The sequence below is a fragment of the Bos javanicus genome, chromosome 15, assembly GCF_032452875.1.
Source record: "Bos javanicus breed banteng chromosome 15, ARS-OSU_banteng_1.0, whole genome shotgun sequence".
Taxonomy (NCBI): domain Eukaryota; kingdom Metazoa; phylum Chordata; class Mammalia; order Artiodactyla; family Bovidae; genus Bos; species Bos javanicus.
In genome coordinates, this window is record NC_083882.1 from 23,944,478 (window position 1) to 23,959,845 (window position 15,368).

General features: G+C 43.8%; 1 protein-coding gene across 3 annotated transcripts in view; it reads left to right on the plus strand.

The window, feature by feature from the left end:
- The window catches only part of TTC12 (tetratricopeptide repeat domain 12), a 46,744-nt gene that overhangs the window by 14,789 nt on the left and 16,587 nt on the right, over positions 1 to 15,368 (plus strand). For all 3 annotated transcript variants that reach the window (XM_061440334.1, XM_061440335.1, XM_061440336.1), the window contains 5 exons: positions 3,959 to 4,030; positions 10,764 to 10,824; positions 11,247 to 11,435; positions 12,967 to 13,036; positions 13,799 to 13,887. In XM_061440334.1, the coding sequence (XP_061296318.1) occupies positions 3,959 to 4,030; positions 10,764 to 10,824; positions 11,247 to 11,435; positions 12,967 to 13,036; positions 13,799 to 13,887 (481 nt within the window). The remainder of the gene's footprint in view (positions 1 to 3,958; positions 4,031 to 10,763; positions 10,825 to 11,246; positions 11,436 to 12,966; positions 13,037 to 13,798; positions 13,888 to 15,368) is intronic.

A 15,368-nucleotide genomic window follows, 5' to 3' on the forward strand; every position in this document is an offset into this window, starting at 1 on the left:
GTGCAGGAAACACTTTGTCCCACAGCATCGTGACAGTCTTTAAGTGATGAGAACTGCCCAAAGCTGGTGCCTTCAAGTTCTCCATGGCTCCAGCGGAGATCTACTAGCCTGTTATGTTGCTTTATGTGATCATGATTTTTTTTTTTTTTCTGCTATCATCTGTAAGAGAAGAGAAAGGCAAGGGCATTTTCCTCTGGTGTTTTAGCAATAAGAGAAAAAGCTGCATTTCTGCTCGCTGACTGTGAGCTATCTCATTGGAGCCTCATAGCCTTCTGTTCTGGTCAACACCACAGTTATCCTTATCTTTCTAACAAGGAAGTTGAACCTCAGAGATTAATTAAGTAAACTGCACAGGATCACATAGCCCACATTGGCCTCGCCATAGGCTGGTGCCCTGAGCCCTTGACTGTAAACACCTCTCATGGAAACTGGAAACCCCGTCATCCCTGGGCGTGCCTCTCACGTGGCAGAAACAAGATCTCGTGGGGCTTCTCATGAGTATCTTTTCTGATCTGAAAAGGCCCAAAGAGTTAATCACAGCCTCATGGTGATTCAGCACGACACGCTGGCCTGTTCCCAAATGTTAATTGAAGCCCGGTGTGATGAACAGTGAGCACGAAGCAGAGCTGGCCCAGCACAGCTGAAACCCAGCAGCCAACCTTGATAAGAGCCCAGCGAGGCTCCCTGTTGCAGAGGATTGGGTGAACACTTGGAGGGCTGGGGGAAAAAAATGTATAAGGAGATCTAAAAACTAACAATGGTTTGGCTCTACATGGAAGCTGTGAATCAAAAGAAAAAGTTTCACATTTTAAAATATCAGTAGTGAATGTCAGTGGCACTCCATTATTAATAGTATTAGTACTTTCATGCCAATTTAGTATTTTTGACACCTGTGAATTGGCAGCGACAAGCCCATGTGATGATATTTCAAGGCCCATGTTCCTTGTCAGGGAAGATAAGGCAGTGAAGCGGGTTTCAATTAGGATCAGAATCATTTCTTTCTTGGCAGAACTCTTCCTTCACAATAAAAGACATCTTCCTCTGAAGGCAGAATTCCTTTTAAGGGGATCTGGGGTTTGCCTGAGAGAGTCCTGGTGAGAGTTGATACCTCATCAAAAGGAGAAAGGGCTTATTAGTGAGAAAGTGCGTGAGCGGGCCCCTGGTGGCAGTGTCTGCGGGGGCGTGGCCACAATACACCCCGTCAGGAGGGCACAGTGGGGCTCCCTTTCCCCTGTTGGAACCCTGATGCCTGCCAGTGAAGGCACCGTGAGCAGACGGCTTCTGTGAGCTTCCTTTCCCTTCAGACGGTCCTCTTCCTGCTTTCTTAGTTCCATCCTGTGTGAGTTCTGCAAGGGTTCACTCCATAGCTCCCTGCGTTTCTTCTTCCTGCAGTTTCTCCTTCAAAGCTCTTGTCTCCTCTCGTGGGTTCAACGCTCATCCCTGCCAGTGCCTGCATTTCAGCTGCCCCCATCCTCGCATTTTGGCTGCCCCCACCCCCAAAGGTTTCCATGTGATTGTCTTGGCATCCTCTGAAATGCAGTATGTCTTTGTTAGACTACAGTAAGTCCCCTACATAGGAACAAGTTCCGTTCCAGGAGTGCGTTCATAAATCCAATATGTTCGTAAGTCCAATAACGTTAGCCATGGTACCCAACTAACACAATTTGCTATATAGTACTGTACTATAGGTTTCACACAAATAATGCGTAAAAAGCAAACGAACAGAAAATAAAACATTTTTGATCTTAGAGTACGTACCTTGAAAAGTACAGTAGTAAGGTACAACAGCTAGCATACGGGGCTGGCAAGGAGTGAACAGGCAAGAGGCGTTACTGACTGGAGGAGGGAGAGGTGGAAGATGGTAGAGATGAAGGATCATCAGAAACAGGAGACGGAGGGCGAGCTGCAATTTCACTCACGCCTGACATGGGTGGCACGGAATCTGGTTCCTTGCTGGAACCAGATGCACATTTGCATCTTTGAAAGTTTGCAACTTGAAGGTTCGTATGTAGGGGACTTAGTGTATATCTCCTCAGAGTGGATTTCCTCCAGAATTGCTGTAGCACTTCTCTGGAGGAGATTCGGTGTGATACCTAAGCCTTTGGGTCCTGGAGTCCAGTGACTAGATCTTAATCCCAGTTCTTCCAGTTAGGGTCTGTGTGACCTTAAACCTCTCTGACCCCTGGTTTCCTCATCTGTGAAATGGGAGTAATAACTGTATCTACTTCATAGAGTTGCTATAAGGCTTACATAAGATCATTCATATGAACCATATGGTCAGGACTGAAAATAATGCATTAATATTATTACCGTCATTCACTTAGCAAGGAATCAGGAAATTATATTCATGAAAATGCATCTATAAAGGGCTCTTCCAATGTAATGATTATTGTTACCCCTTCTATTATTCTTTAGCTTTTCTTAAATTTTCCTTTTTGCCCTGAAATCATTGCTTTTCTTGTAAATGCAGCAACAGCAGCTAACACTCTCTTACCTGGTATTGCACTGTTTTACACACATTCTCTCCTCACAACAGCCCAGAATGAAAGGTTGTTGTTGAATCACGCGAATACACCGGGATTCTTGGCCCCCGGAGGAGAAGAATTCAATCCGGGGCCAGAGACGAGGCTTGATCGCTCAGAGCTTTTGTGTAATAAAGTTTTATTAAAGTATAAAGGAGATAGAGAAAGCTTCTGACATAGGCATCAGAAGGGGGCAGAAAGAGTACCCGCTTGCTAGTGTTAACAATGAAGTTATATACTCCAAAGAATGTCTGGAGGCTGTAAAGACCTCATCAGACCTACTCCCATAATTTACATTTTAAGATAACAGAAGGTTTAATCCAAAGACTGTCCTTAGGCAGATACATTATTGTTATATAATCCTAAGGAATGTGGAGAAAGAAAAAAAGTTTGTCCTTTCTTCCTCCTTAAGAATTCCAGACCCCTCTCTCCTTGGGGACCCCTAGACTCCTTATCAACCTGCCTAGGAACTGACTCTCTCAAGAAGAAACACTATTATGATCTCCACTTTGCAGATGAGGACAGTGAGCCTCAGAAAAGCCGGGGGGCCTGGCCAGTATGCCGCTTCTTGTGAGGGGCAGACAGGGCTTCACCCAGGACTTTCTAGACTCCTGAGCTTGGACTCCCTCTGTACATATACATGCCTGACAGCATCTGACTCGACACAAGGCCTGGCACATAAAAGGGGTTCAGTGAATTAACTGGATGCTTTAAGTTTATGTCTCTGCTATATCATTCCCTCTGTAGTTATAGTAATTCAGAGCAGACCAGTGCAGGGCCCCTTGGCAAGCAGTATTGTTTCAGCTGTAAAGTTCATACGTTTTGAAGGGGGCTCGCTTTCAGATCATAAGTGATACAAACGCAAGTTTCTAGTATATATGTTGTGGTTTATTTCAAGGGAGGAACTTGCCAGGCTTCCTAAGATGTAATAGTAACAGCTGTTTACCCAGAGTAAATTTTCCTACCTTCTCATAAACCAGTGATTCTCAAACTTGGTTGTACATTTATATCACCTGGAGAGTTTAAAAAATTATCGATGCCTCAGTCCTACCCATGAGTATAATTTAATTGCTGTGGGTTTCAGCTGGGCTCTCAGGATTTTTTTACAAGCACCCCCAGGTGATTCTAATGTTCAACCAGGGTCAAGAGCTCTTCTAAACTAAGGCTTTCTGGTTTGTTTCCTGGTTGAGTTTCATTAAATGGAAATGAAAACTGGCTAGTATCATGAATTAATTTGATAGAGGGCTTACTTGTGCATCCAGACTCCTTGCAAGCATCAATTATTTTGGTCACAGATGCACAGAAAAAGTCTTAATTGTCAACTCTGGTGGCTGTCCTGAGAATCAAAGCGCTGCCCTAACCCTATTAGCTGGGCAGTTGGTGCTAATAATTTCAAATCTTCCAAAACATCTGATCAGTGATTCTCTTTTATGCAGTGTGATGAAAAATGCACAAAAGCGTATTTCCACATGGGAAAAGCCCACCTCGCCCTAAAGAACTACAGTGTGGTAAGTGCAAGAGGAAGCCTAAGAGGTGTGTTTGATCTCGGAGCTGTGCTTCAGAGTGTCTCAGAGGAGAACCACATTCCTCCAAGTTGATGAGGTGTTAATCCACGTTTTAGTATTTTCCACAGTAGATCTTGGAGTTGAGAAGGATACTGAGTGTCATCTGGTGCAGCCCCGCCTGCTGTAGGAACCTCTTCTGCAGTGTCTTCTCCCACTGTTCTTTCAGCTCCAGGAAGAGCATCTCTGGAGAGAAAAGACAGAGCAAAAAGATGAAAAACCAAAATTCACTTGTGATCTCATCACCAGAAAGCAGCCATGCAGATATATGTACACACTAAGATACATTTTGTAATAGCAGCTTTATTGACATATAATTCAGGTGTCAAACAATTCTTCTATGGAAGATAAACAACTCAGTGGTTTTTAGTGTTTTGTCAGAATTGCGCAATCAACTTCAGAACATTTTTGTCACCCACTAGCAGTCAGTTCCCTTCCCTCCACCCCCACCCCCAGTTCACCCCTGGGCAACTAATAATCTACTGCTGTCTTTATCCATTTGCCTGTTCTGCACTATTCATGTAAATAGAACTATACAATTTGTAGTCTCTCATGACTGGCTTCTTTCCCTTAGCATAATGTTTGCAAGTTTCATCCATGCTGTAATACATTAATATATATAGTGCTTCATTTCTTTTATTGCCGAACAATATTCCGTTGTATGGATATACCACATTTTATTTATCCATTCGTCAGTTGAACATGTGACTTATTTCCACCTTTGGGTATTATGAACATCCGTGTACAAGTTTTTGTATAGACACATGTTTACAGTCTATTTGGCTCTACACCCAGAAGTGAAACTGAAGAGTCACATGATAACTCTGTGTTTAACCTTTGGAAGAACTGCCCATGTGATTTCCAGAGTGGCTGCATCATTTGGCATTCCTGCCAGCAGTATATGTTTCTGATTTCTCCACGTCCCAGACAATACTTGCTATTTATCTGTCTTTTTTATTATACCCATCCTGATGAGTATACCACCTTATAGTGGTATTTCACAATTTTGGTTTGCATTTCTCTGTTGGCTAATAATGTCGAGCATCTTTTCATGTGCTTATTGGCCATTTTTGGAGAAATGGTTCTTCAGATCCTTTGTCTATTTTATCAATAGGTTGTCTTTTTATACTGAGTATAAATGTAATCAGTCTGGTGTAAATTTATATTTCTATAACTATTCAATATAAAGTGATATAAATATTATCATAATATAATATTCATATAAATTCTGGATGCAAGTCACTTATCAGATAAATGATTTAAAAATATTTTTTTTCATTCTCTGTGTTATCTTTTCACTTCATAGCACAAAAGTTTTTTAATTTTTATGCAAGTCTACATAACCTAATTTTTTCCTTTGATCGCTTAGGATTTTGATATCAAATCTAAGAAACCATTGCCTAATCCAAGATCTAAGAGTTTTATGGCTTTAGCACTTGTATTTAGATCTCTGATCCAATTCAAGTTAATTTTTGTATATAGTACTCTTGCCTGGAAAATCCCAAGGCTGGAGGAGCCTGGTAGGCTGCAGTCCGTGGGGTCCTTAAGAGTCAGACACGACTGAGCGACTTCCCTTTCACTTTTCACTTTCATGAATTGGAGAAGGAAATGGCAACCCACTCCAGTGTTCTTGCCTGGAGAATCCCAGGGACAGGGGAGCCTGGTGGGCTTCCATCTATGGGGTGGCACAGAGTCAGACACAACTGAAGCGACTTAGCAGCGGTAGCAGCAGCAGCAGTATGAGGAAGTGATCCAACTTCATTCTTTTACATGTGACTGACTATCCAGCCTCCTGAGAAATCTGTATGCAGGTCAATAAGCAACAGTTAGAACTGGACATGGGACAACAGACTGGTTCCAAATTGGGAAAGGAGTATGTCAAGGCTGTATATTATCACCCTGCTTATGTAACTTATATGCAAAGTTCAGTTCAGTTCAGTCGCTCAGTCGTGTCCAACTCTGTGCAGCCCCATGAACTGCAGCACGCCAGGCCTCCCTGTCCATCACCAACTCCCAGAGTTCACCCAAACCCACGTCCATCGAGTCAGTGATGCCATCCAGCCATCTCATCCTCTGTCGTCCCCTCTCCTCCTGCCCCCAATCCCTCCCAGCATCAGAGTCTTTTCCAGTGAGTCAGCTCTTCGCATGAGGTGGCCAAAGTACTGGAGTTTCAGCTTTAGCATAAGTCCTTCCAGTGAACACCCAGGACTGATCTCCTTTAGAATGGACTGGTTGGATCTTCTTGCAGTCCAAGGGACTCTCAAGAGTCTTCTCCAACACCACAGTTCAAAAGCATCAATTCTTCGGCGCTTAGCTTTCTTCACAGTCCAACTCTCACATCCATACATGACCACAGGAAAAACCATAGCCTTGACTAGATGGACCTTTGTTGGCAAAGTATGTCTCTGCTTTCGAATATGCTATCTATGTTGGTCATAACTTTCCTTCCAAGGAGTAAGCGTCTTTTAATTTCATGGCTGCAATCATCATCTGCCGTGATTTTGAAGCCCAAAAGCATAAAGTCTGACACTGTTTCCACTGTTTCCCCATCTACTTCCCATGAAGTGATGGGACCAGATGCCATGATCTTCATTTTCTGAATGTTGAGCTTTAAGCCAACTTTTCACTCTCCTCTTTCACTTTCATCAATAGGCTTTTTAGTTCCTCTTCACTTTCTGCCATAAGGGTGGTGTCATCTGCATATCTGAGGTTATTGATATTTCTCCCGGCAATCTTGATTCCAGCTTGTGCTTCTTCCAGCCCAGCATTTCTCATGATGTATTCTGCATATAAGTTAAATAAGCAGGGTGACAATATACAGCCTTGACGTACTCCTTTTCCTATTTGGAACCAGTCTGTTGTTCCATGTCCAGTTCTAACTGTTGCTTCCTGACCTGCATACAGATTTCTCAAGAGGCAGGTCAGGTGGTCTGGTATTCCCATCTCTTTCAGATTTTTCCACAGTTTATTGTGATCTACACAGTCAAAGGCTTGGCATAGTCAATAAAGCAGAAATAGATGTTTTTCTGGAACTCTCTTGCTTTTTCCATGATCCAGCAGATGTTGGCAATTTGATCTCTGATTCCTTTGCCTTTTCTAAATCTAGTTTGAACATCAGGAAGTTCACGGTTCACATATTGCTGAAGCCTGGCTTGGAGAATTTTGAGCATGACTTTACTAGCGTGTGAGATGACTGCAATTGTGCGGTAGTTTGAGCATTCTTTGGCATTGCCTTTCTTTGGGATTGGAATGAAAACTGACCTTTTCCAGTCCTGTGGCCACTGCTGAGTTTTCCAAATTTGCTGGCATATTGAGTGCAGCACTTTCATAGCATCATCTTTTAGGATTTGAAATAGCTCAACTGGAATTCCATCACCTCCACTAGCTTTGTTCATAGTGATGCTTTCTAAGGCCCACTTGACTTCACATTCCAGGATGTCTGGCTGTATAAAAAAGTACATCATGTGAAATGCCGGGCTGAATGTAGCACAAACTGGAATCAAGATTGCCAGGAGAAATATCAATAACCTCAGATACGCAGATGACATGACCCTTATGACAGTAAGTGAAGAGGAACTAAAGAGCCTCTTGATGAAAGTGAAAGAGGAGAATGAAAAAGCTGGCTTAAAACTCAACATTCAAAAAACTAAGATCGTGGCATCCAGTCCCATCAGTTCATGGCAAATAGATGGGGAAACAGTGACTGGCTTTATTTTCTTGGGCTCCAAAATCTGCAGATGGTGACTGCAGCCATGAAATTAAAAGATGCTTGCTCCTTGGAAGAAAAGCTATGACCAACCTCAGTGCAGTTCAGTTCAGTTGCTCAGTCTAGTTCGACTCTGTGCGACCCCATGAATCACAGCACGCCAGGCCTCCCTCTCCATCACCAACTCCCAGAGTTCACTTAGACTCATGTCCATCGAGTCAGTGATGCCATTCAGCCATCTCATCCTCTGTCGTCCCCTTCTCCTCCTGCCCCCAATCCCTCCCAGCATCAGAGTCAACTCTTCGCATGAGGTGGCCAAAGTACTGGAGTTTCAGCTTTAGCATCATTCCTTCCAAAGAAGTCCCAGGGCTGATCTCCTTCAGAATGGACTTGTTGGATCTCCTTGCAGTTTCCTATGTCTATAGGTCTATTTCTATATAAGTTCATTGTGTCATTTTTTCTTTTTTAGATTTCACATGTAAGGAATATCATGATATTTGTCTTTTCCTGGCTTACTTCACTTGGTATGATAATTTCTAGGTTTGTCCATGTTGATGCGAATGGAATTATTTTATTCTTTTTTATGGCTGAGTAATATAAATAATAAATGCTGGAGAGGGTGTGGAGAGAAAGTAACCCTCCTACATTGTTGGTAGGAATGTAAATTGGACAACAGTGTGGAGGTTCCTTAAAAACACTAAAAACAGAGCTACCTTAGGATCCCATAATCCCACTCCTAATCTTATATCCAGGGAAAGTCATAATTCGAAAAGATGCATGTACCCCAGTGTTCATTGTAGCACTATTTACAATAGCCAAGACATGTAAGCAGCCTAAATGCCCATCGACAGATGAACAAATAAGGAAGATGTGGTATATTTACACAATGGAATGTTATTTAGACAGATGGAATTTTAGTGCAGATTGCATTGAATTGCATTGAATATTGTTAACAATATTAAGGCTTCAAATCCATGAACACGAGATGTCTTTCCATTTACAAGATATTATATGTTTAATAAGAAATTGCCCCCTGTTGTACATTTTTAAAAAATTATTCTCTGTTAGATTTTAATTCAAAAATAATACAAACTTATCATAATTAAGTCAAATAATAGGTAAAAAGGAAAATATTAATCTCCTGTCCACCAAATTCCATTTATTCACTCATTCATTCAGTTAATTAATTCACTTAGCAAATATTTAATGCATACTCTCTGTGTCCCAGGCACTGTTCTAGGCAGCAGGAATGCAGTAGCAAACAAGACAAAATCCTTGACTCACTTTCTTGCAGTGAGGGTGACCTGTTACAAGATAGAAACCAAATAAGCAGATGTGTGGTACGTTAGATAGTGAGAAGTGTCCCTGAGAAACCTAAATTGGGAAGTGGTGAAGGTGAGATTGGTTTTATAGAGAGTGGCCAGGGAAAGATTCTCTGAAGGAAAGGAGGGCAGAAAGTGAGGAAGCCATGTGGATATACAGTGGAGGAATGGTTCAGATAGACGGATGGTTAGAATGGAGCGAGCAAGGAGGGTGAGAGGGTGAGCCTGTGGGAGTGTGTGAGGGACTGATGCCCTAGGGCCCTGCAGGTTTTTCGAAGGACCTGAACTTTTATTTTGAGTGCCCTAGGAACCATCAGAAGGTTTTGAGTAAAGAAGCAAAATGATTTGAGTTGTGTTTTAAAGCATCACTCTGCTGTATTGAGAATGTATCTTGACAGGGTAAGAAAAGGACAGGAAACCAGTCAGAATGCTATTGCAACAAATTATCCAAGTGAGAGGTGACGATGGCTTGGACCAGGTTGCTGACAGTGAAGGTGGTGAGAAGTGAGGGTCTCTGCTTATATGCTGACAGTGAAGTCAACAAGCATTACTGATAGATCAGAGCTAGGGTTAAAAAGAAGTTGGAAACAGGGATATCGTCTTAGTCCTTTGGGATTCCATAGACCAGGTGGCTTATACAACAAAGGTTTATTTCTCCCAGTTCTGGGAAGTCCAAGATCAAGATGCCGGCAAATTCAGTGTCTGCTGAGGGCCTGTGTCCCAGTTCCTAGGCAGCCGGCAGGAGCAAGGAAGCGCTCTGGGGATGGCTCCACCTCATGACCCAGTCACCTCCCAGAGCCCACACGTCCAGATCCATCACACTGGGGATTAGGTTTCACCATGAATTTTGGGAAGATCCAAACATTCAGTCTATTACAGTTACCATGTTCAATATCCGACAGCACTCTTCCCTGTTTTAATGTGATGTTTTTTTCCTTCAGTTTATTTCTTAATCCTGACCTTCTAGATGAGTCTTGAGCCTTTAAGATATCTGAGAACCATTTTTTTTTTCCCCCTGAGCTTTTCTTCTCTGCCCTAAACCTGTCATCCTAAACCCGTTAGCAAGAATCTTTCTTCTGCAGAAACTTTCTAACAGTGTCCTCAGTGAGAGCCCCTCACTCTCAGGTGTTCTGGTTGACTATTCCACGGCCAGTGAGCAGCCCCTCACTAGCCCTTCGCAGCCTGCATATTTAAATAAGCAACTGTCTCCTCCTGTTCTGAAGTCTCCGTCAACAATGTTTCTAGCTTCATTTATTTCCTTATTCCACGTGGGCATATCTGACAGGTAGCCTCCCATCCTCTCTCAGTGCAAATATCACATCTGAATTTTGCATTTACCTTATGATTATTCCTCTCCCAGCCAGTCATGAACCATGAGAATTTAGGAGTGGTTATTTTCCATCACAGACTGTATCTGACAACACTATTTTTAAAAATGAATTTTGAAATAACGCCCATTGCCTCACAGAACCAGAGAAGCCTAAACAAAATGTCAAATGCATGCTGCGTTCCCCATGCCTGCCTCCGACGAGGGGAGCAAGGGAGGCTGGGAGGAGATAATGAAGAAGCCAAGCCCTGTGGTACCCAGTGGCTTTCTTATAATCACCACTCCCCACTAGCCACTCTTCATGGCCTTGTTTCTTTCTTCTAGTCTAGAGAGTGTTATCAGAAGATCTTAGAAATAAACCCCCAGCTGCAGACACAGGTAAAAGGTGAGACTTCCTGCTGACGCCCTTGTTTGAATTGCACCTCCCCCTGTGCTCTGGCTCTGGGGTGCCCTCCATGCCTTCTCTGCACTTGGCCACGGGCACAGCCTTGCCCGGCCCTGCACAGTCCAGCCCTCTCGTTAACCACCCTGCCCACCTCCTCTTTCTCTGTTCTTGGCCTTCCTCCTTTTCTCTGCCATCCTGCCTTCAAGCCTTTTAGACCACAAGCGACATTGTCCTTGGATGATTCCAAGATGTTTTAAGATTCTGGGTAGAAACTATACACCCTTCCTAAAAGTTTTCCATGCTGAAAACAAGTTTGAATTATTCTCATGCTTTCTGCCTCTCAACTGTCCATCTTCAGAAAAAGGTTGGTGCACGGGTTGCTTGTTAGGATGTTGGTGTGCTTCTCCTCCTTGTTTTGCTAGAATACCTGAATCAGGTAGATCTTCGAGAGAAAGCAGACGTTCAAGAGAAGGAAGCCCAGGAGTCACTGGACTCAGGAAAGAACTCGGCCGTGACGACCAAGAATCTTCTGGAGACTCTTTCCAAGCCTGATCAGATCCCTTTGTTCTACGCAGGGGGGATTGAAATCCTGACTGAGATGATGAAGGATTGTAAGCCAGCAGTGTGTGTGATCTCATGAATGTTGTCTAGTCTGAAGGGACAGGGTTTAGAGGTCTGACCATAGGAGGCAAAGAATCCCTTCCTCCCTTCCTGCCACAAATATTGATTGAAGATTTATTATAATGCAGGTGCTAAAGGGGGTGCTTAAGAAATATCCCCCACCCCACCCAGCTCCATCCTGTCCTCTGCTGACACTGCACACACACCTGCAATAAATAGCAGACACACAACGCGACAAAAAACACAGCATACACCACTGCATACGTACTTAACATGCACACCCAGCACGTGCTCACATCACGTGTGCTTGTATCACATACATCACACACACACCATGCGCACGGGATACAGACACCATATATGCTTATATCACATAGCCACACACCACACACGTCACCTCTCCTCTGTTCCCCACGGGCTGCACATACCCACACACCATTTCCATACCCCACACATACCCCATGCGAAAGTCGCTCGGTCACGTCTGACTCTTTGCGACCCCATGGACTGTAGCCAGCCAGGCTCCTCTGTCCATGAAATTCTCCAGGCTAGAATGCTGGGGTGGGTAGCCACTCCTTTCTCCAGGGGATCTTCCCAACTCAGGGATCGAACCCAGATCTCCTGCATTACAGGGGGATTCTTTACCATCTGAACCACCAGGGAAGCCCCAAAATACTGGAGTGGGTAGCCTATGCCTTCTGCAGTGGCTCTTCCTGACCCAGGAATCGAACTGGGGTCTCCTGCATTGCAGGCAGATTCCTTACCAGCTGAGCCTACCAGGGAAGCCCCACATACCCCATATATACCCCAAACACCTTCTGTTATCCCCACATATCTCCCCCCAACTATAGAGGAATGGAAGACAGAATTTTGTAAGAAAAACCATGAAGTTCATCCCAGTCACACTTGATAGTTTCTTAGGATGTGAAAAGAGTTTCAGAGCAAACATCAGCTCTCCTCCTGCTAATGAGACCCATACTGCTCTCTCTTACCAGTTCCTGTCATCACTGATCCCAGGACTGAAATCTTCCTTGCTTCTCTGTGCCAGAATGCTGTTTGTTTGTACAAATGGATGGAGTCTAACTTCTCTTTAGTGTACAGTGGAGGGTGCTCAAACACCCCTTGCAGTAGCTTCTTGATGATTATCAGTTCCTCTCTAGAGCCTGGAAACAGCTTCAAAATAAACATTTAAGAACAGATGGATATGCCAGTTCTTCCAGGAGTTTAAGCAGCTCCTGGAGACTCTCTAAAGCTTACAAAATGAGGAGTTGTCAGATCACTCACGGGGCCACCCGGACCCAGCTCTCCCGTGAACAGGATGTCCCTCTTACTGTGGTACCAAGTGGCTGATGACAGGTGTAGGTTTCAGAATGGGAGGCATTAGTTTCTGCCCAAACTGTGAATTTGGTGACCTAGACATTCCATATTGGGTTTCTGTTATCACCTGGCTCTGTGACAGCTAGACGGTTCAAGCAGGCGGTTCAGATTCTGACGATGTGGTGTTCTCCGAATTTGTTTCAGGCACAGAACGAACTTTATTCAGAACAAACAATGGATTCAGTATCATCAGTGAGAATGAGGTCATAAGAAGGTAGGGATGCTTGTAAAGACAGCCTGGCCTCAAAACAAGGAAAGACAACCATTTCTTATGCAATCAGACACTCAGTACACAGGCAGCGTGATGGCAGACGGTACTACTATCAGTCGATACTGAGTGCCATGTGAACACCCTTGAGCTGTAAGCAGTTAGAGTTACACCACAGTTAACAACTACAGAGAGAGAAAAGTTACCAAAACTTGCCAGGGTTCCTCCAAGCCCTTCAAAGTCAGAGAAATGACCATTCTTGCTGGTTTTCCCACCAGTTTTTGCAAGATGGCTCTTTGTTCTTTTCCTCTTTTGGAATTTGCTGATCATTTCAGGAAATGAGGTCTGTTGGGTCCTGGCTGAACCCATTTATAATTTCATCTGAAGAAAGACTCATACGGCAGGAGGTAGTTTGCTAAATGTATTTTAATTTTATTTTGTACTTCAGTTGTTCTGATGCAATTCCTGGGGATTAGGACAAGACACGGGTTGGAGTCACTGGCACACATTTGCAGGCGTGAGGAGGCCCGTGAACAGTTCGCTGGTCTGGTGCAGCCATCGGCCTGGCCCCTGGCTCACTGTCCTTTCTCCAGGCAGCCCCAGCTCCCTCAGCTGCATCCTTGTCCTGGACCTCATTTCAGGGCTTAGCAGTCCCTCGGTCCTGGTGACCTGCTTAAACCCACATTTGAGGAGTCTGGGGGTGAAATGAAACCAACTGAAAGGAACATCAAGACTGCAATTTCAATATGTCTCCCTTGCACACTGTAGGTGCTTTTCTACAGCAGGAAAAGATGCCGTGGAAGAGACGGTGTGCTTATCTGTTCTCAGACTCTGGCAGGCAGTGTGCAGTGAGAATGGTAAGCCAGGGAACCGCCATCGGTCATCATCGGTGCACGGTAATGGGAGAGTTACAGAGCAGGGGCGGGGGCAGGCGTGATTGTTCCCCTGGGACAGGCCCTGGCGCGTGGAGGTCTAGACTGTCGCCTGGAAAAAGCATACAGATTTGTGCTGCACTCTCATAGCTGCCTCCATGCAGGCAAGGTCACGGTCGGCATCGCGTCTCATCATCTGGGCACTTGCCCTGCTCTTTGCAGACAAGTAGCTTCACTTCATGCATTGGCAGTGGGGCAAGTAAAGTTTTTCCTTTTCTGTGCTGAAAAATAGTGCTGCTTTTTGCTGACCGTAGTACCCATTTCAGCATCATGAGATTTACGGCCATGCCTGATGGCCTCTTGTGACACTGATTAATACTGACTGCTTAATTAAAGTGAAACAGTGACATGCTTTGGGGATTTTATTTACCCTCACTCTTCCCTTTTTACATATTAGCATCTTCTGGAGTTTGCTAAATTTTTATACGGTCGCCACTTCAGTGACCTCAATGTAAATAAAAATTTTAGGTGTTTCTCTCATTTAAAAAAAAAAAAGTGTTTTTTCAAATGAGGAAAAACGTTTGAACACAAAACAGTGAAAGTGGGAATAGTGATAGCTGTTTCTCCCATGCGTGGGTTCTCATGGGAAGTCAGCGAGGGAGCTTATGAATGCAGCCTGTAAATGGTTAAATGCTGAATATGAGAGAATATAATGTTTTTATTCATTTAGTAGAGTGGAGGTATCACCTTAAATTGTATAAATCTTAGGTTCTAGAGAATCAGGGGGCCTCTTCCATGAAGGGAATTATGCTCAGACTAACATCCTTATCAAGGTGCCCTGCTGCTCGTAGGGCACTGCATGGGCCCTGGGGGGTGTTTGCGTAGACCCCCTTGCCTGAGGTTAAGAAGATGGACTTGATGACAAGGTGTTTCCTCAGTCTGAATGGGACCTGTCTCCCCTATACAGTCCCACTTCCTCAGTCTGCACCCTACTTTGGTTTCTGTGAACCTTGAGGTCACATCTTTTTTAACATCTGGAAAAATACCATCAGACACAACTTAGGACATAAATGCTCTGTCTCAGGTGAATGGAATCTTGGTGTATCCAATTCAGTAAATACAGAGATGTTTTTAAATAGGACAAAGGAATGCTTAAAAGTAAAGGCATGGAAGTAGGTCTGGGATATAGTGCTGACTGGAGAGAAAAGCCAATTATGGGAAGGATGTATTATATTTTAACATTATTCATATGAATACCAGCCCCCCTTAGGGAAAGTGCTTACCTGGAGGAGGTTACAGAGAAGAAACTTTTATTTTCAGCTGTATTCACATTTTGTGTTATTTGAGTTGTTGACAGTGAGCTACTGTCCATTTTTTTCTGTAATCTAAACAAACTGTGCTCTGTTTCAGAGCTCAGCCTCATGTTCCAGCCTGTATCCCTCTGCCTGCTCTCAGATAAATTCATG